At 39.7% G+C, this 25,390-nt stretch overlaps 2 protein-coding genes across 6 annotated transcripts in view; one reads left to right on the forward strand and one right to left on the reverse strand.

Annotated features, from left to right (window-relative positions):
• Nucleotides 1–733: 733 nt before the first annotated feature.
• ark2cb (arkadia (RNF111) C-terminal like ring finger ubiquitin ligase 2Cb) lies at nucleotides 734–16,051 on the forward strand. 5 transcript variants are annotated; one of them, XM_030142705.1, is made up of 8 exons: nucleotides 734–964; nucleotides 1,865–4,893; nucleotides 5,060–5,191; nucleotides 6,688–6,817; nucleotides 7,003–7,107; nucleotides 7,509–7,604; nucleotides 8,216–8,319; nucleotides 12,371–16,051. In XM_030142705.1, the coding sequence occupies exons 2-8, from the start codon at nucleotides 4,463–4,465 to the stop codon at nucleotides 12,486–12,488; spliced, it is 1,116 nt and encodes a 371-aa protein (XP_029998565.1). In that variant the 5' UTR covers nucleotides 734–964; nucleotides 1,865–4,462; the 3' UTR covers nucleotides 12,489–16,051. The 5 variants fall into 5 exon arrangements, with proteins under 5 accessions (XP_029998565.1, XP_029998567.1, XP_029998566.1 ...); XM_030142707.1 differs by having other exon boundaries at nucleotides 5,063–5,191; XM_030142706.1 differs by having other exon boundaries at nucleotides 1,926–4,893.
• A 786-nt stretch (nucleotides 16,052–16,837) lies between these two features.
• Nucleotides 16,838–25,390, reverse strand: part of loxhd1b (lipoxygenase homology PLAT domains 1b) — a 32,395-nt gene continuing 23,842 nt past the window's right edge. Inside the window, exons 28-43 of the mRNA XM_030143362.1 lie at nucleotides 24,542–24,723; nucleotides 24,347–24,463; nucleotides 23,973–24,135; nucleotides 22,651–22,805; nucleotides 22,345–22,554; nucleotides 22,141–22,267; nucleotides 20,865–21,073; nucleotides 20,450–20,635; nucleotides 20,227–20,354; nucleotides 20,008–20,125; nucleotides 19,744–19,921; nucleotides 18,718–18,903; nucleotides 18,335–18,505; nucleotides 18,065–18,197; nucleotides 17,614–17,769; nucleotides 16,838–17,524 (exon numbers count right to left, since the gene is read on the reverse strand). Of these exons, the coding sequence (XP_029999222.1) occupies nucleotides 17,044–17,524; nucleotides 17,614–17,769; nucleotides 18,065–18,197; nucleotides 18,335–18,505; nucleotides 18,718–18,903; nucleotides 19,744–19,921; nucleotides 20,008–20,125; nucleotides 20,227–20,354; nucleotides 20,450–20,635; nucleotides 20,865–21,073; nucleotides 22,141–22,267; nucleotides 22,345–22,554; nucleotides 22,651–22,805; nucleotides 23,973–24,135; nucleotides 24,347–24,463; nucleotides 24,542–24,723 (2,900 nt within the window). The 3' untranslated portion in view covers nucleotides 16,838–17,043. The remainder of the gene's footprint in view (nucleotides 17,525–17,613; nucleotides 17,770–18,064; nucleotides 18,198–18,334; nucleotides 18,506–18,717; nucleotides 18,904–19,743; nucleotides 19,922–20,007; nucleotides 20,126–20,226; nucleotides 20,355–20,449; nucleotides 20,636–20,864; nucleotides 21,074–22,140; nucleotides 22,268–22,344; nucleotides 22,555–22,650; nucleotides 22,806–23,972; nucleotides 24,136–24,346; nucleotides 24,464–24,541; nucleotides 24,724–25,390) is intronic.

Consider the following 25,390-nt stretch of genomic DNA (forward strand, 5'->3'; position numbering starts at 1 on the left):
GACACATGGGACTACATGGCCTATTAACAATATTTCCAAAACTTAAATGAATAGTTTTTTTTTTTGGATGTCTTTGTACGATTTAGAACTCGATGATGGAAGAAGATAAAGATGTGGAGGACAAATAGGAAAAAAATTTAAAATCCAATCCAATCCAATCCAATCTAACATTATTTATAAAGCACTTTAAAACAACCACAGTGGACCAAAGTGCTGTACAGAAGATTAAAATAGGAAATAATTGGTATCAAACAGCTTTGACATGAACAATATGCATATTTAGAAATCCTGGATGAGAGATGTATGTAATAAAAATTATTATTATTGTTGTTATTAATACTGATTTATTTCTTACCACTTAGTCCTTGTGAGGGTTGTCCATTATTATTATTATTATTATTATTATTATTATTATTATTATTATTATTATTATATAATTTTCCACAGCTTAGTCCTCGAGAGTGTCGTGTAGTAGTAGTAATATAATATTTTTATGGGAAAAAAAACAAAGGTCCATCAGACACAAATTATTATTTGAAGTATTATTGAGTATTCTAGTTTTGTCATTTAATGTGTCTGAACAGGAGCTTTAAGTATTTTCTACTGTGGGTAAAACTGTGTTTAGATGTTGTGCGGGGTTCGGGGTAAACTACTGTATGTTTTCTGTGAGACGCTGCCAAGTTGGAGGTTTCGCCTCAACATCGCCCTCTTTTGCATCGGACATCAAATGACATGTCTGCTTTTGTCAACGACAGCCAGCCGAGTCAGACAGTCGTTTCATTTGGTTTGCCCGTGGTGCTAGCCAGCCAGCAACAACCAACCGCCTGAATGTAGATCCGCATGGGCTACTCCTACTTTATCTCTCCAAATAACCCAGCGGAAACATAAGACAAGGATCCCAGGATGGTGTTAGTGCATGTCGGATATCTGGTTCTTCCTGTATTCGGCTCAGTAAGAAACAGAGGTACGGTTTTAATATTCATATCAATCCAAAACATGTGCCCTGTTTATCTTAATATTCACTGCAGCTGTTGGCTAGCTAGCTCGTTAGCCGTTGCGTTAGCTCGGTTAGGTGTTTTCGGGAAAACTAACCGTCCAATTTTTCCTTGACAAATTCCGCAACGTGCTACTACGATAATTCGTGCTAAGTCTTTGTGGTTTAAAAGTCAAAGGATTAATGCAGTTTTTCGGTTTGTTTTTTTTACGCATAATTAATAATTTAAAAAAGCAAACGGCGTCGCGCGAGATAAGCTAACTCTCTCTGTGGGTCAGGCTGTACATTGGAACAGAAACATTTCTCACAAAGGATTGCACATACACGGGGCGTACGGGCCAGTGTACCTGGAGCCAAAAACGCATTCCTACACAGACTATCATGTAGGGACAACGTTAATCTGCTGAATATTTTATTGGGGCTGTGTTCAGTCCAATAACATTACGATGCAATGTGTTTTTCCAAGGCGCTATAGTGTATGTGCACTGTAAAATACCGCAAAATAGACGTAGCCTCTCCAGCCAGTCAGCTTATCTGTGCTCGGATGATGTCATTTGAAGATCATCTGCTTCTACTAGCCTCGCCGTTTTTTTTCCATAGCGATTTCGGTAATTATCCGCGTCAATTGGCCGATGTATTAATCGATCAACGGCCAATTGCCCGATGAGATTTGACTTCCGAGTCGTCAATTTGTTTCTGTTCATTGCTAATTGGCCATTCAGCAGCTGTTAAGGCTGCCGAATTGCAAGACCCGAGTATGCGGTCACAGTTAAACAATGATAAAAGCTACAGTGTAACATTAATTTCACAACAGTGGCATCAGTGATTTCATTGTGCTTTTATTTCTGTTCTTATTTCCCTGTTTCATAGTATGGAGGCTGGCTCTACATTCTGCATTTATCAGATCTTTGTCGTCCCCCCCATTGTGTAGCTAATGATCATCTGCTGCTGTGTGGTGTGGCGTGGCCTCTGCCTGTTCTCTGCATTTAGCTGTATTGTGAATCCCTTCTTCATTTCCTCTTTCCATCAGAAGACGACATTGGTATTAAAAAGCACCCCTCCCGAGATGTATTCAGCCATAGACTTTCCATGTTAAACAGACTAAAAATTAGCTAACACCTAGAACAGAGCACCTTTTTTGTCTTTTTTTCTGTCAATTTGCTGTAGCACTGAGTAAACATTTAGCTCCTTTTTAGATATCAGTTGAATGTCATTGTGTACCTCCCATCCAGTCTTTATAGACAACATGCTGTAAATTCCTGTAAAGTGGATACATTTTGCATGACTTCAAATACTGCACTGCATTGTTGAACACCAGAATTTGGCTCATCCTCCTCTTCTTCACACAAGGTGCAATGTACATGATGAAACTGACCTCCAATTGACCATAGCATGCAAATTGGGACCACATGCATGCCATTTGTATTGACCAAGCCTGAACTCATCATTTCGGCAAAAAATGTGATCTATTGAAAAATTACTAACGGTACACTGCACCTGCACACAACAACCTGTCATAACTGTCTCCATTTTTGTGTAATCGTTTTGTTCCCTTTGCAAATTTCAAGCTTTGAATCACACTGAATTGTCGGGGCCATTTGCCCTCTAAGGGCAAATGAAACAATAAACATACAAGTAAGCAAAATGTGCTCACTGGTGGTTCATCACTTCCCAATTTCCCCACTAACATAAGGCCAAAATGCTATCCATTTCACAGGGATGCCTATTTTCCTGCACTGCTAAAGAGATCCTCTATTAGTAATAACGTCTTTATTGTTTGGTTGTGGTCTCTCTTTACCTTTTGTTCTGGTAATAGTACTTTCAATGCATGGTCACATTTATGATTCATAATTTTTGGTTTTTGTTTTTCTACATTGACTAGTTAAAATCCAATGTAATCTTTCTGTAGTAAAGATGTATCCTGCTGTACTGGAATCATGTGCTGTAGCCAACACGTCTGCTCATTGGATGCCGCTTTTGTTCTTTTTAACCCTATATGGAGCATGGTGGGCCTTGCCTTCAGTCTATGTTGTTTATTTTTGTTGCATGGATTTATACTATTATTACAAACAAACAAGAAAGAAAACACAAATTTCACGTATACTAATATTTTTTCAATAAAGAATATAGTGTTTTTCCTAACCTTCAGTGTGCTTCTTGCTGATTCCATTTATTGTCCTCCCTCTCCCTTGTCCCTACCTGCCCCCCCTCCCCACCACCCCCCACCCACCTCCTCCCCCGCTGTGACAAAGATAGACGATTTCCACGCTTCCTCCATCACAGGGCCTGAATAAGTCTATCTGCTGTCATTCATGGTGATCGTTTCACTGAGACGCCTGAAAATGCAGTGTGTAACTTGCAGTCTAGACTTGAGCCTTTGACCCATGTCAGCAAGGTCATTGCTTCTCTGCTCAGCTACACTGACGACTGTCAAGCTGAAAATATTGCTGGAAAGCCATACTCCTTATATTCTTGGGTGTTACAAAATCACACTGCATTTTTCAAGCGTACTCTTAGTAAATGCAATGTAGACTTTGCCAATTTCCTTGTGATTAAAAAGGATCCTTCCACTGTTTACACAGAACTCATGGTTTTTAAAACTATTAAAGACTATTAAGGTGTCCTAAAACCTAACAAGCAATACACATTTTTAGTCTCTAAACTCATAGACGACTGTAAAATTCACTGCCTAGTGTCTGCTCAATGGAAAAAACGGAGCACTCCATTGCAGGCCTTTTGGGGCTTTCATTGGCCAGGGTTTCCTCAAAAGTTTTTAATCAAGATGAAATTTGTTATTCCACTTTTTTCAGCCATTCTTAAATCAAAATGTTCTTTCTAAGCTTAAGTGCACTATTAAAAACATATTGAACCAAAGCATAACTAGTCTTTTTCTCCTTGTCGAGTCTCGACAGCAGTCTGTTCACTGTTCTTGCCAAATAGCTGTGGTCGGGGAGAGTAAAAAAAAAAGGCATTCAAGTTATTTCCTCTCAACTCCTGAATGTTCATATGGGAGAGAATTCAGCGGAGCTTTATTGCATGTGTAAGAAACAAAAGATACAGTTGATTTGAGTGGTATCTATTCCCTGCTTTCATTTTTTTTTTATGAAGGAAAGAATTGTTTAAGGTCATATGGCACCAAAAGTTTAATGAATGTCTTACAGAGCACCAAGTAAATGGGGTTTCTGTTGAGGGCACTGACCCACTGTCAGCTGCAAAATGTACAAGAACTGAGCTGCGCTGAATACCACATACTGGTAGTTGCAGACTTCATCTGTTCTGATCCAGTTTCCTTGTCTGTGAATCAGAAGACCCAGGAGTCGAACCAGAAGTTGGAAATGCAATTAAAGAGAGCTCACGTTCTGTACAGGACCAAAAAACTTGGTATTCATTTTCATGGCACTTGTGATAACCATTTTCCACCCCACAGAAGTATTTTTCACCCTAGGTAAGAGGTAGGGCTTCATTAACATGCTATATCACACACACAGTGACACCACATTTCACCCACAATTAATTCCAGCTAATCTGTCCTCTCAGGTGCCTGACGACTTCTCCTTATCCTCCACAGGATCCCATTTCAACCGGCAACAGCAACAGCAGCAGCAGCAGCACAGCCATGCTACCTCTTGCCGGCACTTCCAGTTAGGTCCTCAGGCCCCGCTGCCCATGGACTTCCCCATGCCCCACCCAGGGCAGCCACAGTCAGGCATTAACCCCCACCTGGCCCCTCCCGGCCACCAGCATGGCCCTCCACTCCACCCACCCCTCAACCCCCTGCCCGGCCCTCAGTTCCAGGACATCCCTGCCCCTCCCTTCCTACCTCAGGCATTACACCAGCAATACCTCCTCCAGCAGCAGATCCTCGAGGCTCAGCACCGACACATCCTGCCACCCTCCAGGTACCTGCACTGTCTGACTCAGTTTTAGGGGAAATTGCAGTACAGAAAATCTCAGCTCATTCATTCAGGCTCCAAGCATCCCATTGGGGAGGATTTTACAGCAACATATTAGTTACAAACATTTATTTCTCCAGGATGTTTTCAAATGCTTGGTTATTTGTCTTAGTAGACGCACCCCAGAGAGAGTTCCTCACCAGCCCCACAGACTGCGGCCCGGTTATGAGTTTGCTCCCCCGCTTCACGTCCCGCCTCAGCCTGTGGTGCAGCAGCCCCGCTACCTAGCTGAAGGAACAGACTGGTAAAGAAATATTATTTTTGTATCTCTTCTTTGCAGTTAAAGGTAAAATGCAACAACTCCGATATCACAGGAAAACATTTTGCACCATCAAATAACATCATAAACCACTCATATCAGTGTCAATACTCAAATTTGGTCAAATGGTTTTCTCGTCAAATTCGCTTTCAAACATGAGCCAAGACTTAATTAAAGTGGCTGAAGAAAAAGTAGAGAATTGGCCCAAGTAAACCAGTACTTGACACTAAACAGTGATGCTTTAAAGGAGTGATATTTTGTTTTTTTAAATGGAATTATACATTTTAAAACATTTCCCTATGGTCTACATAAACTGTAAATGCTATGCTTGGGTCTGAATTCTTCTTTAATTAAACTCCACAGGTCCATCTTCAACCCTATATCTGAGTAATGACACAAAAAAGGTCGTTCTGAGCGCTGGCCCTTTAAATGCACATGACCCCACCCCCTCCAGGTTGTTGACCGTGCTGCTCTGCCCCATTCAGCCACTTGTGTTCGTTAATACAATCAACAACTGAACATTTTAGGTAATCGGCTTGAAGTTTGGACATATTTTTAGTATGGACTACAACCGCTGCTGCTGACAAACGATTATGGCGTACTCAGAGAAATGTTTGTCGGAAGTCTTGACCTTATATGTGGAAATGTCATGACGTAATTAGTTGTAAACTTAACAAATTAAGAAGGAATTAAATTGGGTTGTAAAAATCCACTCGATTTTTGCTGGAATGAATATAAAGATAGCTTTGCAGCACCTGGAGGGTTCAAATTCAAACTTTTTGAACTATTAGGGTCCAAATACACAAATAAATGTACCAAAGACTAATAAAAGTGGGTTTAGCAAAAATATGACCCCTTTAATGTTTTTTGTAATAGAGGAAAATGGTTAGAAACTATAGTAGTAATCAGTAAAACTGTGAGGAAGAACAAACATTTAGATATGAGATAGAAACTGAGAACAGAGAACTCTAGTGGAAGAATATCTCATCCACAAATCATAATGAGAGGTCTGAAACTCGATACTCTCTTGATACTTGAATTCTTTGAAATGTTAAAAATAACTGTGTTTTGGAAATCCTATGTATAGTTTTTCAATACATGATATCCCTGTAATTACTGGAAAGGAAGAGCGCTAGAAACCTGTAGATACTTGACCAATATACGATTGATAAAAATCTTAACTCTTTTATGAGGACTTGGAGCTGTGTGAGACAGAACTAGGAGCTAGTTCTCTTTGAAATCTTCCTAATGTGATGTGACACGTGTCGTAAATCGAGGTGAAGCGCTAGTGGAAGAGAGATTATTCAACAGCATTCAAGGACTGTGGAGTTGTAGTTAGAGTAAACACACATCCTCGGAAATCTGAGAGGCTTCTGTGTTGTGAATAACTCTACTGTTACTGAAAGATGATTTTTCCAAACCACTGTGATATAATGACCTTTGTGCCCTTGAGTGACTCATCTTTCTGCTTTTCTGTCCAGGGATCTAAGCGTCGACGCTGGCCTACCCCCTCACCAGTACCACATCCATCCGCTGCCGCAGCACTATCAGCACTACTTGACCTCTCCGAGGATGCACCACTTCCCCAGAAACAATGCCTCAACACAAGTGGTGAGCTGCCGGTCCGCCTCAGCACAATCAATCATGTTTGTCTGGATGAACTTCCCTGCGATGAGTCTCCCCTGGGTTTCTTACATTAAACCTGACGCCCAGCAACAGGGGGATAACCTGTGTTCCCGTCTGTCTGATGTCCGCCGCAGAGCTGACACTTGCTTCTTTTATCTGTCATCTCCCAGGTTGTCCATGAGATCAGAAACTACCCATATCCCCAGCTGCACTTGCTGGCTCTGCAGAGTCTCAACCCCTCCCGCCACGCGTCTGCTGTTAGAGAGAGCTACGAGGTCTGTGCCGCTTCTTCGTCTCCTCGACAGACACACCAGTCGACACTAATTTATCATTGTTTCTCTGTGACCAAATGCTCTGGGTTGGCTTGAGTGTACAACAGATTTTCTTATTTCCAATTACTCTGGGTAGCAGATGCCCCAAATGATCCAGCTGCCTTTAATCCGAGGACATTTGTTTTCATTTGAAGGAGATCCAATTGTTTTATCTGAGAGGCTTCTTCCTGTTCCTTGAAGCATCCATTTTATTAGTTTATTTTTATATATTTACCGCTTCTATATCTTTTAGCTGTTTATACATCTGTTTGGTTTCTTAATCTAGTGAGTTAATTGCAGAAAAGTTTGTTTTGTTTTGTTTGTTTTACATAAAATGGGTTAAAATGAAATGTCCACGTTTGTAGGAGCTTCTGCAGCTGGAGGACAGACTGGGCAGTGTAAACCGAGGAGCGGTCCAAACCACCATAGAGAGATTCACTTTCCCCCATAAGTACAAAAAGGTAAGGTTGTCTGCTCTGTACCTGCCGGCTATATGACTAATCTATTTTATTTTTGATGCGGTCTGGTACAAATGAAGCACCGGCTACGAAATGAGCTGTTGCACTAGATCTAAAGGAAAGGAAAGAAATGGAAAGAGGTCGGTGCAGGGTCGGCAGGATCAAAGAGAGAAGAAGAGCGCGATGGCGGGGGTTACGACTCTCGCAGGAGTTCAAAGGTCAGACCAATTTCTGCTGGCAGATTAGCGAGACAGGTCTGCAGTGTACACAATACAAGACGAGGGATGACTCATCCAGCTGTCTGCAGATATGTACGTGGAATGAATTTAAAAAACCATCGACACTGAATATGACCCAAATACTTGAGAAAGGGTGTCAGATCGTTTGGAACACTGCGAGTGAGAGGAAATAATTGAGTCCTTTATATCTGATGTCGAAGGATTTTTTGTTTTTTTTCCCTCTCTCCTCTAGTGATGAGGTGCTTCATTTTCTCTCCCGTCTAGGCTGAATCACACTCACCCATGGCATAAACATTAGAAAATCTAACACGTAGTTGCACGACATTAATCCATAATTAAAGGCTGTTTTTCCTCTGTGTGTTTTCCTTTTTGAAGAGAATACCCCAGGACCTGAAGATGTGTCTGGATGATGAGGAGCTGGACACCGACGAGAAGTGCACCATCTGTCTGTCAATGCTGGAGGATGGAGAGGATGTCAGGTACACACTGTTAAAGGGGAGAAAAAATGTTACGCAGCTGTGATGATAATGGAGTTTAGCTTTAACTCGTCCTCCCCAGGGGATGAATGTGTTGTCCTTATTGTTAGTTACATTCTCCAAACACGGATTATTTTCAGTAAACTTGTTGTGTGAGAGCAGGGTTTCCCTTTAGTGTCTTGTGAGGGTTTGGTTAGGCTTCAAAACAAACATTATGGAATGTCATATTTGCTCAAAGTGTTTGTTTTGACAACCAACCTCTACAATGCAGCAGAACCGCTATTTAAGTTTGAGAAAAGCAGGTTAAAGCTGTTGCCACTCTCCTCCCTGCTGAGTAAACTCAAGGATATTGTCTGATTCAAGTATGTAGTCTACTTGCAGCTCAAATGGACACACGGTTATAAAGTTTGAGCTGTTTTTTTTTTTTTTTTAAACTCTAAATTGGTTCTGCCACATGAGTTCAAAGCATCAGGTTTGGAAATCCTGTCAGAGGATTTCTTCCATTGCTTCATCCTGAAAACACTGCCCGAAGGCAACATTAGCATTTCAGAAAATCTTATGATGCATGTCCGGTTGTGATTTGTCCAAGTCGCAACATGAAAAAGTAAAAGGACAAAAATATGACTGAGTTAATGAAAACTTTTTCTCTGGTCTGAAGAATGTAAGTGAATAATATCTGAAGGAAATGCAGACTCAAAGCAGTTTTTATACATCTTCGAAATAACATGGGTGGAGCTTGTTCAGTAATGTCATTTTTGCTTTCTTTTTGGGTGTAAAAGCCTAAATTCTCCACTTTTTCCCCTGTTACTCAGTTCACAGTGTTGTAATTTTCTTAAGGTGTGAGTCATAAGTTTAAAAAAAGGACAACTCTCTGAGAGCATCAAGAGCCTTCGTTTTTTTTCACACCTAACACTAACTGCTATTTTAGAGGCTGAAAAGAGCAGACGGCTTTAAATATACATGTGATTACAGCTGAAATACACAGAAAACATCCTTATAAATGTATTAAAAAAGGCAGATGAGACCGCTCCGCTGCAGTGGCATATTATCAAATGTCAGTTGTGAAGCGAAATCTGATCGCGAGGCCACTTGAGACACATTCTGATGTCAAATGTGAACCACAGTCTGACTCAAATGGAAATATTTCAGACACAATCTGGATACTGGACATGGCAGGGCCTGTTTGTCACATGCACACAGAACATTTAAGGCCTTCTGTAGCTAAGCAGAGTAACCACAGTTGTTTGATCATCGTGCACTCTCCCATGAGATCGTATTGTAGCAGCTCAGAACTGAACGGGCGAGTACAAGTTTAAGGATGAGCCTGGGGATATTATTTACTTTTCTTATCAACAATAGTCCTCTATTGTTGTGCAGGAATGATTAAAAACGTACATGTTGTGTTATGTGGCTTCTTCTTACAAAGTGTAATTACAGCATTGCACTTTGTGGTTCAAAAGTAGGTGTTCTATCTATTTATTTTGGCAAATATTTTAGGAAATTATTAAATCATTTAAAGGAATATGAACATGCATAGCTAATATCTATTTTAAAGAAAGTTAGAGACCTCTTTAGTAGGAACCACATGGCCAAGTGTTGAACAGTAGAGGAAGTATTCAGATTTTTTACTTAAGTAAAATAATGCATTGAAAACATTCTACTGTGAGTAAAAGTATGCATTTAAAACAGCTACAGCTACTTAAGTAAAAGTATTTAAGTACAGGGTGGGGAAGCAAAATTTACAATGAACATTTAGTTGTTTTTTCTCAGCAGGCACTACATCAATTGTTTTGAAACCAAACATATATTGATGTCATAATCATACCTAACACTCTTATCTATACCTTTTCAGAAACTTTTGCCCATATGAGTAATCAGGAAAGCAAACGTCAAAGAGTGTGTGATTTGCTGAATGCACTCGGCACACCAAAGGAGATTTCAAAAATAGTTGGAGTGTCCATAAAGACTGTTTATAATGGAAAGAAGAGAATGACTATGAGCAAAACTATTACGAGAAAGTCTGGAAGATACTATTAAAGAAGAATGGGAGAAGTTGTCACCTGAATATTTGAGGAACACTTGCGCAAGTTTCAGGAAGTGTGTGAAGGCAGTTATTGAGAAAGAAGGAGGACACATAGAATAAAAACATTTTCTATGATGTAAATTTTCTTGTGGCAAATAAATTCTCATGACTTTCAATAAACTAATTGGTCATACACTGTCTTTCAATCCCTGCCTCAAAATATTGTAAATTTTGCTTCCCCACCCTGTATTATCAACAAAATGTACTTAAAATATGAGAAGTAAAAGTAGTCACTGCAGTAAAATGGTCCCGCTGAGTTTTTTTTCATGATGTTTTAGGATTCATTTTCCTGCTGTATTGAACTAGTTTATGCATTGTTGGTGGTTTAATCAACATCTGTGTCATATTCTGTAAGATCATCGTTTGTTTGTACTGATGCTGTCCTCTTCGAAACATGTATCGGTAAAAAAGTCAACTTTTCATAAGCTCAGAAAAAAAGAGCCTGTTTTCAGCTCTGTGATGGTACGTCTTCAAGTGAATCCAAGACTGTTTTTAATTCTCAAAGACCTCAACACCCACCGGCCAACAAAACCATCTACTGCTCTAAACTATTTAATAACTTGTGAACCTCTAACCCTATCAATACATTGAAATAATTCAGGTAAAATGCAGTTTCTCCGCCTTGTGTTAGCATCAGATATGACCCATTTAGATGTTCAGATGGTCCGTAGTGAACATGGAAACACCATCATCTTCTGCAGCATCGACGCACCAATAAAGCCTACTTAGAGATGTGGTTGTAGAGGCTTGTTTTTATGTTCAGCTATTCATGATATATGCTGCAGAAGAGGTAATTTTTTCTTTAGTTTTCTGTAATTTGATAAAATCACTTTTTAATTTAGTCTGAGCTTCTCTGAATCGGTAAATTTAATACAGGAAAAAATACCTGATTTTCACTGAAAAATGCAAAATGCTGCAGATAATATTATAATACATGTAGAGAAGTTGCCACAAAAAGTAGTTGTTGGACTTTTTAAATTAACAAGGAGGAAACTCAAACAACCAATGAAGGAACAATTTATTCTTTAGTTCAGGGGTTCCCAAAGTGGGATACATGGAAGAAGCCCGGGGGTACTTGAAATTTTTTTGGAAAAATACATTAAATAAGTCATCATGTACTGAATACAAAATAAATAATGAGAATTAATGCTGAAATATAAAACACAATAAATACATTCATATAATAGTTGTATTGTCAATCATCTTATTTAAGCTTTGGTAACATTTTACTAACATTCCTATTTTATATTATTCATGAGTTTGAGTGGCTATGTAGTTAGTTATTGTTGATAAAAGGCTCATTTATTAATTAATGACCAATTTATTTATTTTATTATCAGTGAAAGAGGACATTTTTCAGATTATTATTTGCTCACAAAATTTACTTTAAAAATGTGGGGTTTATATATATATATATATATATATATATATATATATATATATATATATATATATATATATATATATATATATCAGAGTTAAATATGTTTTTTGTTAAAGTTTTGGCACAGGAACACATTTTGCCTCATTTTTTTCAATCAAAAATGCTGAAGCAGGAGTTGGGGGTACTTGGTTAAAAAAAGTATATTTCAGGGGGTACTCCACTGTACAAAGTTTGAGAACCACTGCTTTAGTTTATCACAATCATATAAAGTAGATGTGTGGTTTTCAGTGGACAGGATGGGAAAGAAAAACTAATCTGAAAATTAACTAAAGCTGTCAGTCAAGAACAGTGGAGTAAAAGCAGAAAAGCCGCATCAAATGGAGTACTAGTATTTGAAAGTTGTACCTGAATACAGTAATTACATAAAAAGACTTGCATTCCATCACTGAGCCTCAATAGTTTCAGTCAGATTTGTTGATTTTCTATTTTCATCTCTGTTCACAGCGAATAAATAATATCACAAGCTGTATACACCAGCTGTATTCATGCTCAAATCTGCACCTTTTCCCTTTGTTTTTTTCTTTTAGGAGATTACCCTGCATGCATCTCTTCCACCAAGCGTGCGTGGACCAATGGCTGGCCACCAGCAGGAAATGCCCTATATGTAGGGTGGACATTGAGACCCAGCTGACCCCCGACAGTTGATAGCTCGCGTTGACTCTCGCAGCTTTGGATCTGGTCTTGTAATTCTCCATTGCCTCCCTTCCTGGGGGAAGCTCTGCCAAACACCCTTCTTCTTCCCTTCTGCATCACTCAATGAGCCTGCCTTCTAAGACAGCTGTGACAGAGGGATCAACAAAGCACACTCACCTACAACACAACGAGGAATTGGGGTTGATGCATAGATAGGTGGCTGGACTGAAGGTTGGTTGAATGGACTTGGCTGGATGCTAAAGGTAGGAGCGGAAAACGTATGGACAGATGTGCTGAGGCTTCATGCGACACTGTCAGATTGTGTACCCTGTGTGCATTTCTCCATACAGCTAACAAGAAATGACACTCTGACTACCAACCTCCCCAGCTCGTGTGGTGTATTAGGGCCATTTCTCTGCCACTAAACCCAAAACTCTTCCCAGGCCTGTGAAAAATCCTTTAAGCTGCACTCTGCCCAAGCCCTCAGCACATCTGTACAGAACATTATCAAAATGATTAGCATGAGGTTGTTTGGTGTGAAATCTTGTAGCTGAACGCTTGTGGTGTTATGGAGTATAGTACTGAATAAGTATTTACAGAGTAACAGTGTTGTGTAGCAAGCAAAAAGCCTTTGCTTTCAGAAATATGTTTGTGAAAAATAAAACTAGAGGGTGACTACAGCTGTAACAGTGCGAATATTCAGTGTGGTGAAACTTCATAGGCAATGAAGAAAGAGCTAGTCATGTAAAAAGGCCAAAAATCCCTCGTTGTTGTCTAACATGGTTTTGGATTTCCAGTTAGTAGCCATCAGAGTTGATGCTAAACCGCTAACTGCAGGCATGGCTTTCAGTGATCTGTGTAGTGTCGTAGTAGGGCCTCTATAATCTAGAGCAGAGGCCTCAGATGTGCATGCTGTATGGCAGGCTTGGGCTGTGTTGTTATTGTGGAGCAGTAGAAACAGGGACTGTGTCTGTGCATGTGAACCATATACTCTGATGACTGATGATCCCACTCATTCATAGAGGAGGACAAGAATGCACCTAACACCCTTCCCCACCCCCTTACACCCTCTCCCAACTCATCTCAAGTAGACCAAAGTTGCCCTCAGACGCAGATCTAAACCCCGTGTGTAGCGTTCTTTCCTAACGTTAGGACTCACAGAGCTGCTCGTAGGTGTGCGTCTGACGGCAACTCCTCTCTGTTGCCTCATTCATGGCATGATCATGAGAGGCCGGCATGGGCTTGAGGATGCAGTGCCTGAGTCTTGCCATCAAAGGAGAGAAAAATCTGACATTTCTATTACCTATTACCAGAACCTTATTGCCTATCGAACAAGCACATGTGATTTCTATATACAGTGAATCGCCTCCGTTGTGTATCGGCTCCTTTCATTTCAATCTAAGTTGCTCCCACTGTTTGATAAAAAGACTGTGTCTGGTGTTACAGGGAAAATAAAAACTAGTTTGCCTGTGATATGTGCTAGAATGTGTATGATTGTCTCCCCCTCCCATGGTAGTAGTGTATGGTATTGCTAGAACAACTGTGATATGTTCAGTGATAGAAGCCGTTTTTCTATATATCATGCATGAACCATGTTGGCGTAGTTCACTTGAAGGAGTGTGAAAGGGAGAAAAAGCCATCCATTTGAAAAATACCAAACAAATGTTCTTAACATTAAGTTTTAATTTTATTTCAACTTGTCTTTCTGCCATTTGTTTCCTTCTCTTATTATTGTATTTTTTTTTTTTTTAATTTAATTTAATTTTATTTCTGCTCACATGCCAATCTGGACATGGTACTAGTACGCCGAGTCCCTGTCCATTTTAACCATAGTGAAGAAAAAGCTGCAATGCTGCAAAAACATTAAATGTTGTTATAATGTAGCTTGTGTTTGTAAATGCACTATAATATGGAGTTGCCTGATTTTGGTTTGGTGGCGTGGGTTCTTCTTGTCCTAGATTTTGTGTTTCTGTTCAGTTACAAGTATTTTCATGCTTCCTTGTGTATTATTGGAGGGTGACTGTTTGTGTTGCTTTTTTTTTTCTTTTCGTATGAAACCTCCATCCAAAAAATTACAGATGGATGAAAATGGAGGTTTGCTAGTTTCACATAGAATGCTGTGATTAAAGATGCCTTAAGTATTTAACAATCATTATTTATTACTAACTGTAGCTAGCTAGCTATTGTGGTGGAATATTTAATGTCTCTATCTCATAACTTTGCAATTTAATCAATATATTTATTTAAAATAACACAAAATATTAAAAAAAACAATACCTCATTATGCATTGGTCGGTGGGGATGCTTTTGCATGCCGTCTGTGTTTTCTTTTTCAAAGGAGAAAAAAAAGAAACTTGTTGAAAAATTGAGTGGGGGGTGTTCCCAACACATTTTCTAGCCAGCATGGTGCTGTTGATCTGGACGACATTCCATTCATGACATCTTGATTTCCTTTTTCTTTTTCTTTTGTGAATACCATCCTCTGCTTTAATCCAAAGCAGATGGTGGGGTACAGCCCCTTTTGTCTTTATGGCTCTACAGTAGAATTCGCTTGCTGTTGTTACGATACTGCGTTATATCCCATTATCAGTCATATTTGATTTTTTTGTTTTGTTTTGTTTGTTAAATGTGTTCTTTATATTCAATCATATCTGGATCTCAGTTTAGTGCTTATTACTTTAGGACCCACATAATGTGCTGTACTATCTGTTCTTATGTATTGCTGGCAATTGCTTTGTGTGGGATTTCGGGAAGTATCTAACATGCTAACTTGAGCCATTGATCTTATTGAGCAAATTTCTGGTGTACTGTGGTTATACAATATAGATAGCGTGTTTTACACCTGGGTATAATAAGCTAACTACTACGTTTTCGGTGTGCATTTCTTATTAATACTCTACTAATCCTGCAAATTATTATAACATGTATTGGATTGGAATGAAGCTGGCTGGTCTTACTATTATTTCATTTCGTGCTCTCACTGGCCTTACCCCACGTTCTCCACAGTGTATCCCATTACTCCAGAGCGAACTGGACAGTAGCCATAGTATTAACTCAAGCTGATGAACCGGAATGAACAGTAGAACTTAAAGCACAAGCTTTTTAATGCATGTCCTTCTCAGGTTTTCCTATGTGTATGTGGGAGTAGCTCTGTAGATGTGTTTAATATGATGCTGTACCTTGAATATTTCAGATGTTTCTTTGCTGCTGAAAAAATGTTGATTATTAACCTGCCAGTGAAAAAGGGAAGTGGCCATCTTTGTACAACACACTGCTGTTTTGCTGTAACCGCGCAATGTTTTATGATCTTGAGTATTTTATAGAAAAGTAGAAGTATGTATCAATAATATGAAAGCAATAGCTAAATCATAATGAAGAATAACATGATCAGTGAATATTGTGGAAAATCTTTAGATTCACTCTGGGTGGATTTTGTACTGTATTTATTACTAATGATGATGCAAAAAGTTGCATAGCTTAACCCAAACTGTTCTGTCTCTTTTTTATTTATTGTCTTGTATATGATCTTTTTGTATGTGTTTTTCAAATAAACTGCCTAAAATGCTGACAACTAATCTATTCTGTGCTGTCTTTTTGGTGTCCTTATATATCCAGGGGTGTGATTCTTCTGGATAATTCCAGGTTTTCCATTAAAGCTTGCAAAAAAAGATCTGAAAGTGAAAAAATAAGATTTGAAACTGTAAAAAATAAGATCTGAATCTGAAAAGATATAACATGCAACTGAAAAAAACCCTCATATATTAAAATTTATATGAAAGTGAAAAATGAAAATAAATAATTTATTCAAAAGAATTAACAGTGAATCAAAGTTATATTTAACCTGAAAAAACTTTTCATACTCTTATTTTTCATTTGAATGCACTGTTGTATTTTCAGTTTCAAATTGTATTTTTTCATGTACAAAACAGTTCTCTTCCATTGCATCCCTAGTAGGTGCACCGTATATTTTCCTGCTTTTTTGTCCTTTGCCAATCACACCTATGTATACCTATTTCACACAACAGAGACATTTTAGAGCAAGATATGTTTTCCTGAGACAATTTTCTGGCATTGACCATCTTTTTCTCACTCTAAGTATCAACAGATGAACTCTGTGCTGGGAGTAACATAATGTGTTCACTGAAAAACAGCCTAAATTGGCCATTATTACATGAAATGAGACCTTTTTCACAACACATATTTTGACTAGTTAAAGCAAAAAAAACACAGGTGTAATTGGTATCCGGAAAAATAGCCTGCTTTTACAAGCCAAAATGTCTACTGCGAAAAAGGTCTATACAAACAAAACAAAGGAAATAAGGAAAAAAACAAGAATAAATGTTGGAATATCTGCTTCAGGCTCCAGTTCTGAAGTCAGTGGAAGTTTATTTTGAGTTGGTGTAAGAGAGGACAATGGGAAATGGCGTTTTGTGGAGTGAAGAAAAACAGGCCCTCAGCCCTGAAGTCTCCATTTAGACGGCTGCTGTGCAGATTACACCTGCAGTGGGACAACCTAGAGAGTTGGCACAAACATACCTGGCCACTTTTTGATTCGCGCATCCTCCTCCTAATACCTGGGATATAGCACACGCTCAATCTGCCCGTCGGCTTTGCTCTTGTCTAGCCACTTTCCACACTGAAAGATAGTAGTCACTGAGTTGGCTGTGTTGGTCACCTCAACACACTCTAAATACCACCCACTGCTGGAGCCGTGGTCGTCGTGCTCCACTTTGACCCTCAGTAGCTCCCCGAGGTCCAGCATCTCCAGCACAAAACGGTCTGTTCGTCCTCGTTCGAAAAGGTTGCGAAACTTCTGCCTGAGTTGACGTTTGCCCGAGTCACCGTTGACGCCGTAAATGGTGATGAAAACGTTGGCGTCTGTCCCGGCGCCTTTAACGTCTCCAGTGATGACGATGATCTCATACTTGACGGGCACCAGGTTGCGGACTTTGCTTGCGAAGCTCTCGACAGATTTGTAACACTCAAATGTCTGGAATTGGTCCTTTTTGGCTGCCAGGGGAATTTGAGAATCACAGCGGAAGAAATACCTGAACAGAAGAAATGGATTGAAGTTACATCATCATCACAATCAATGTTATGTTGAATAGAACAGAACAGACTTTGTGATTCCACTCACTTGTTTCCCAGCTCCTTTTCTGTCACTACTACCTCCATAACATACCAGAAAGATTCACCCTTTGGCTTTTTGCCGTCTTTCGTTATGTGGCCGATGCAGATGCCAGCGATTTCTCCAACGTGCTTGGACGAAAACTCGAATGTGTCAGTGGCACCGCTGGGAAAAAGACAGAAAAAGATAGCAACATTGAGTTTGTGTAAAATGTGATTTTTTTAACTTATTTTTTTTACTGTCTGTGAAGAGTTAAATTCAGTGGCGTGCAGGGAGTTTTTCTTTTGTGCGTCTCATGGGATTAGCTCTCCTGAGACTAAAGACTTGAAGAACAGAAAGTGAAGCTACAAGATAAAAGAGAGTAGAAAAACAAAACATGTGAAAGGAAGGAGATTATGGAAGGCCACATAATAGGGTTTTTACCATCAGTGCAGCACCTAGACTCTCTTTGAAGACCTACCATAAGAACTTCTTTTTCTTATTCTCTAGCACTAACTCCTTGGAACGGGCTTTTCTTCCCTCCAACACAATCCAGGCATTTTCCGTGGTGGAAGCTTTATCTGTGTTAGCAGTTGTTGTGGCAATTTCATATTCTGTAGTAATGCAGAAACACATTGTTACACTATTATCGTTTCACATCTGGCAAATGGTTGTAATTAGCAGCAAAGTCTTTCATCTGCACCAATTAGATAAGCTGTAATTATGCCCACAGACTTCCATTTTTACTAACTGGTTTTGTCACTGAGATCTACAGAGTCGTTGTTGGCGCAGGCCAACTCCCTCATTATCTGCCCGTCATCTTCATTTTTAGCCAACCAGCGGTCACATGGGAACCTGAACGTTTGGTCCATGGCCTCATCTTTCACATCAATGTACTCGAGGTGCCAGCCTGGACCAGGGCCTATTCACAAACAAATTCAGCATTACACTATTGTATTCCTTCTATACAGAGCTCTATTGTTTTAAAATGAAAAAAAAAAAAAACACAAAACACTGAAGCCAAGAATATCACCATCACTGTAGCCTCTAAAGTCAGGTTATTATCATTTCAGGTGTTTTACAAACATCAGCATCATTCTGTTTCCATACCCACCACCGCTGCTCCCTCCTCACCTTTGTTGTCGTGCCACACTCGGAGTTTGGACAGCTCACCCAGACTGAGCATGTCAGAAAATCTGAACGTATCTTTGCCCTTACGCTCAAACTTGTTTCTGTTGGTGCTGTCCCTCAGAGGCAGTGTCCCAGTGTCTCCGTACTCCCCAAATAAAATCACAAACACATTGGCATCGGTGCCAGCACCTGGGGAATCGAGATAATAAATATTTAGTTTAACCTGAATGAACAGTGTAGAATGGACAGACCCACATGTATCAGTTAGTGGCAGCACTGCTTGTTCTGCTTGAACATCGTAAGTCTTTAATAATCACACAGTGTAAGTCTTGTGTTTTCACAGGTTGTCTACAGCTATGAGACACATTTAACACCTTTTCAAGATAACTGAAACTCAATTTAAGTTGAAACCCAAACAATGTCGTCCTTATTCAAACTGTCTGCTTAAATATGTGCATGTAATATGGAATATAAAATATAATTATATACATATGGTTTTATGTAGGAATTGGATTATTAGGGTGAGTTAGGTTAACTGACATTTTACCAACAGGTAAGTATAAAGATAAAGTTAAAAAAAAACAAAAACATAAAAAGTATATCCTTTTTAAGAACTGCAGGAGCTTTCCCTGTGATCTACTAATGTTTGGGGGAATGATGCATCTCTACTACAGGGACCAGGTCTACATTTAAGTTGTGGGACCTTATTAACCTTATTTTCCCTTTCTGTGAGTTCATTTGTTATTGGTGAGTACACGTTTTATTTCAGCTACCATCATAATATCTGTGTTTATGTGTACAGTTTCTCTTAATGCTTTGACAGGGGGCTCATCTGTGTTGGCTTTCAGAACACAGTGGAAATGGAGTCTGAAGTAAAGTTTTAGTTCCTGGGACTAAACCGAAACTTGAAAATGATAAAAAATAAATATTGCACTGTTGCACTACACAACACGTGTTAACCTTAAGGCTAAATATCAGGTTGCCAAATATCAGGTTGCCTATAGTCTTAAAAAACAAACTCTGTCTCACTTGCGATGTCACTCGTCTGGACTTGAAGAAGGTAGGTTGTTTTCTCCACCATCTCCTCTTCATCCACCACAGCTGCCAGCTCACACACCTTTGTCCTCTTCGGCCCTTTGGTCTTCGACAGCCATTCCTCATAGGTGAACACGTACACTTCTTCTGTTGTCAGGTTCCTCATCAGGATCTAGAATTTATTCAGACACTGACACAATGATGGCAAATAACAAAAAAATATAAAAACGGACAAACAGAGGCTAGTATTTCCATTACCCTGTCAAGAAACCAGTCGGGGCGACTCCCAGTTCCATCTATCCGAACTCTGATCTTCTTCAGTGGAGCAATGTCATCTATTTCCAGGGTAAAAGTGTCCTCTTGACCTCTTTCAAACCTTGACAGAGGTGATTTGTTAGCATTTTAAGACATATGAGTGTTTAATTGTGTCTCACATAAAGCTAATCAAGTTTATTATGTGGTAAGAGGGGAACTAACCGGTCCTCATTTTTAGGTAGAAGCATTTCCTCTGTGCACCCATTGGCTCCGTAAACAGTCAGAAAAATGTTAGTATCGGTTCCTGCGGACTGAGTGTCCCCTGTGACAACTGTTGCAGAATAAACTACCTACAATATCAATAGAAAGAAAAAAAATTCCCTTTCTGTATCACACATTCCCTGAATCCATTCCAAGGTATCATATTTTAGTTGCGGTGACTCACTTTGCGGATAATGTTGATCGTGCTGGAGTCCAGCACGTTGAACAGTCTGGCAGTCAGACCATCTCCCCTGTCTTTAGCCAGCCAGCACTTACATGGAAAGATGTACTTGATACCTTTGGTTGGCACGGCAACCGACAGCTCATTCACCAACCAGCAGCTCTCTGGTGTGACACCGTTATGGCCGAGCTGAGGAAGAGACAGAGAGAGGAAAGAGAGAGACGGAAGAAGAGAAAGGGAAAGCACCACTGGGAATTTATACATCATTTGATTTGATTTTATTTGATGTTCATTCCAGAAGGCACTGTTAGAATTAATTATTGCTGAGCTCGAATGGCTTTATTTAAATTTTTAACATGCGAGAGGGAACTGAAAGGAGATTTCACAGATTTAGCTAAATACGGTCCCAGATTCTCACTTCCACCCTCTTGATCTCTCCTACGTCAGTCCCATAGCACACAAAGTGTTCCATGGTGCCGGCTGTAAAGGCTTTCTTTCCGTCAGGCAGGTCCAGCCACAGTCGGTCTGTTTCTGTGTCATTTGGGCCGAGGATGATAACATAGACCCTGGCTGTGGTGCTGGCATCACGTTCGACCCCCGTGGACAAGGTGAAGTGGTAGGGGATGACTGAGAAAAGAGATATTTATCAGTTCACTTAGCTTCATCTTTTTAATATTTTTTGTCATTACTTTACATGAAGACATTCCCATATTTTCTTCAAGGGTTAGTTTTTTTGTGGGGTTATATGAGGTACTTCATAGTTGGTATATTACCTTCAGCAGAACCCTTGTTTGGAGAAGCAGAAACCATACTTTAGTAACCTAAAAAGATTTTAGCCATCTAAAAATATCTGTCAGTTAAAGTGTACACTGTATTTAGAATATTTTCACTGCATTACCCTTCTCCCAGACAGCCCTGAAGGCCTGTCTGAAGCCCTGAAGTGCTCTTCAGAGGCATCAGGCACCCTTCACAAAAACAAAAATGCTATCTTGCAGAGAGAATTTATTTGTATACTGTTACTGTAGCCTGTAATGGCTGGCCTGTTTGTTAGTTTGGATCCAGAGTAATGTGTTAAAATAACAAAAAAAAATTGAAACAATGGGAGAAATGCAGCTCTTGTTATCTGCAAGGTAAAAAATGGACAGTTTTTTTTGCTAAGTATAGGCAGTGATTTTTTTTAGGTGGGCTACAGTACATTGGACAGCAGTACATCGCTTAATTTCCATACTGGTGCTTCTCCAAACTGAGGCTGTGGGCCTGAATCGACATCAGGTAAAACACTGAATATGGATAGATTCCTCATACAGCCCCCCAAAAAATCTCCTCTAACCCTTGCAGTAATGGAGGAACTGTAAAAAGTGCAGCGGTGAGTCTTAGTATCATTATCAGGATGAAAGAGTGTGTTATTACTGACTTGCGGTCTGTGCCACTGAACTTATTTTGTAGAAGACTAATGTGGGGCACAGACCTTCACGTTAATCTGATGGTTTTCGGCCTTGTGCTGTGTTGAAAGTGATATAGAAATGACACTAGATCCGACTTAGTAACTGTTGCAACTTTTACAGACCAGCAACCAGAGTGCTCAATTGCTGTCAGATTAACAGAAATGGGATATCTAAAAGGGGCTTAAGCTAATCAGTAAAACAAAAGCACGCTCTGATGTGGGAAATCTGCAGAATAAGTCGTCGTCTTACTTGGACCCTCTTCGACTACTGCTGCCTTTTTCTTCTTTTTCTTCTTATTGGCATTTCTGTCCAGTCCCAGTTTGGCCAGGGCCATTTTCTTTGTGTTTGGATCAGTGTTTCGTTCACCCTCATACCCCTAAAGCAGACATAACAACGTTAAGTATTAATAGAATCTGCACAGAAACACAACTCTACATTCTCTATTTAACAAACCTTGACAAAGAAGGTTCTGTCTATGCGTTTGTCTTCTTTCTTTGTCGACAACCAGCGCTCACACAGGAACATGTACACCTCCTCAGAGTCCACATCCTGCACCTCCACCTGGTCCAAATACCAGTCTGCACCAATCATGGAGTTGTCATGACGAATGCGAACCTTGAAGACTTGCCCCAGATCCACAGCCTCAATAGTGAACTTGTCCACCTGAAGGGCAGAGTGACCTACTGTAAACCTGGAGCTGAAATCCTTACACACAAATAGTACATGTTACATAACATTTCACACATTTTCCTCACATACCTCTCCTCTCTCAAACTTGTTCTTGTTGGTTTCAGATTTGGCGAGTTTTCGCTCCCCTGTGTCTCCGAGGTCACCATAGATTGTGAGAAACACATTGGCATCTGTTCCTGCTCCGTACATATCTCCCGTCCGTATCGACACCTTGTAGGTGTGAGCTGTGATACAAGGAAGAAGTTAAAGATAATAATAAAGGATTAGACTTCTATAGCGCTTTTCAAGGCACCCATAGCGCTATACATTATTGATCCATTATTCATTCTGGTGGTAGTAAAGTACATTTGTAGCCACAATTCACGCCAAACGGCCCCTCCGACAAACACCGAACATTCATACACAATCATGCACCAGTGTGAGTGACACTGGAGGCAAGGTGGGTGAAGTGTCTTGCCCAAGGACACAACGGTACTTGACTAGGACAGAGCGGGACTCAAACCACTAAACCTTCAGTTAGTGGACGACCTACTCTACCTCCTGAGCCACAGCCGATGAATTCAGAAGCTTAAAGTACAGCAAGATTTGTATGTACAAGGGGAAGTTCTTATGTTATGACAGGAGGATTTGGTCCTTCAACAGGGTTTTCCCTTCGTTAGATACTCTCTGGGTTCAGATGCTTTTCTTGATGTTCAGAGGCTCCATAGTTATATTGTTCACTGAAAAGATGTTTGTAATATAATGGAAACCATGCGCTAAAATATGAACTTAGATCAGGGTCTCTGTAGGTATCAGCAAATCTAATTTAATGCTTTTTGATGCCACTTTAAACAAATTTAATGCCCATGTCCAACTGCAGATACACTTTTATACATAATTTTATCTATACATGATGGTTTACTGTCGACAGGATTTAACCAGGTTCTGAATGGTTCATCCTCCAATCACTTCTGCTGAAATTTGCATTTTCCAGTTTTTCCAACATTTGCTAATATTCCCTCCACTCTTTCGCCACAGCATGAGCACGCTCACAGCTCGTTGCACTTCAAGCGTCCAGTGTTGTGACTTTGTGCATCAACCATAAACAATAGCCAATTAAAGGGTTCTGCCTGTCAATCATCACACTATACTTCTGATCAAAATTATTATAATCAAAATAAATCGTGAATAGTAATGCTTTTTTTCCATCAAGTGTATTTCATTTTTAATGCCTCTGGACATCAGATTGAATGCTTTATAATGCATTAAAGGCCTTAATTTTCACAAAATCTATTGAATGACTTTTAATGCTTTTTAATGACCTGCATAAACCCTGTAGATTGTGTTAAGCTTTGCACACGCACAGTTGTCACCGCTTAACATCCCAAGTGTAGATGGAATCATAAACGTACTTTCCAAAGCATCCTCCACCTCTGTCTCAGTCCGTTTTAGTTTTCCATCTCGGAGTAGTTTCTCTGTGATGATATCAGAGGGTACCAGCTCCCTCACCGTCTCACCATCGTCCTCTGACTTGGCCAGCCAACGCTCACATGGGAAAATGGTCGTCTCTGAACCCTGTAATTAAACATGGATGAAGCGCGTCCAAACTGGGCCCAGCTATGTCTCTTTTTTAACACTGAGGGAAAGTATATCTGACTCTGAGTGATCTATGAGCCACAAGGTGTTAAATTATTTATCTGTTAATGATTTAATGAAGGCGCAGACAAAGAAACTCTTAATGATGCGTCTGTGCATGTAGGTGTGATCTGGAGATGCTTTGTTCTACCTTTCCCTTCCTGAGTTGCCTTCTGATCTCGACTCTATCCAGGTGCCATCCTGGGTTGGTGCCCCTGTTGTCGTGTCCTATCCTGATCTTCTCTATAACATCGCCAACATCCTCCAACTGGGAAAACAGCACATTGTTCACAGGCCTGCAGCTGCAGTTTTGATGGATCTAATGTCCAAATATACACACAGCTACCTCCACAATGAACATGTCCTCAGCTCCCCTCTCAAAGTAGAGCCGTCTCTCTCTCTTGTTGACACACAGGGATTTCTGCTGTGTGCACACTCCTTTACGCCCGTACAAAGCTATGAAGACATCAGCGTCTGTTCCAGCACCAAACACATCACTGGTGTAGATCTTTATCTCATAAGGTACAACTGAAATAGAAACAGAAGCCGATCAGTGTGTTTGTTTATTATGATAATGATACATATAATATATACAGATTAAAGATGCTAGCATTAGCAGTAGTAATTATTCGATCAGAAATGGTCAAGAAATAAGTATTTTTCAAGCAATAAACTGTGTAATTTGATGCAGCTGGACAAATGTAACAATTTAGCATTTTTCTTTTGGTTATAATTTTTAGAATTTTCATTAGGTTTTTTTTTTATTTTCATTTAGTTTCTTTCAAGAGTGTATAAGGTGTTAGTCATGGAAATTATATTATCAGTCCTTTCCTGTGATGGAAAAGTTGTGAAATTTAATGTAAAAATGTGTGGGATCCAGTTGTGACTGGTGGTAAAACAGTACAATTAAGTGTGTGCAGAGTCAAATATTTAATGTGTGAGTCAGTGGATAATGTGTGTGTTAACGTGTCGAAAAGCGTTTTTTAATGCTTGACTTTGCCTGCATTTTTTTTGTAAAAACAAAACGAAAAACAAAACTAAATTTGCAGGACTTGAATCCCTGTCTCCCAAACAGCTCCATATTCTAATTACTTCCCTCCAGATCATCTGCTGGAGGTCCTACATCATTACCTCTGTAGTGATAATCTGAGACTCTGTTATTCTATAAAGGGCTGAGCAGGACAAAACCTTGTTG

Source organism: Sphaeramia orbicularis, chromosome 9 (genome assembly GCF_902148855.1).
Source record: "Sphaeramia orbicularis chromosome 9, fSphaOr1.1, whole genome shotgun sequence".
Lineage (NCBI taxonomy): Eukaryota > Metazoa > Chordata > Actinopteri > Kurtiformes > Apogonidae > Sphaeramia > Sphaeramia orbicularis.

Bases quoted from the DNA above. Each gene is read 5' to 3' on its own strand.
- ark2cb (XM_030142705.1), top strand. From the start codon at position 4,463: ATGCTATATCACACACACAGTGACACCACATTTCACCCACAATTAATT. The intron at 4,894-5,059 runs GTACCTGCACTG...TATTTGTCTTAG, and splicing joins CACATCCTGCCACCCTCCAG to TAGACGCACCCCAGAGAGAG. The intron at 6,818-7,002 runs GTGAGCTGCCGG...GTCATCTCCCAG, and splicing joins ACAATGCCTCAACACAAGTG to GTTGTCCATGAGATCAGAAA.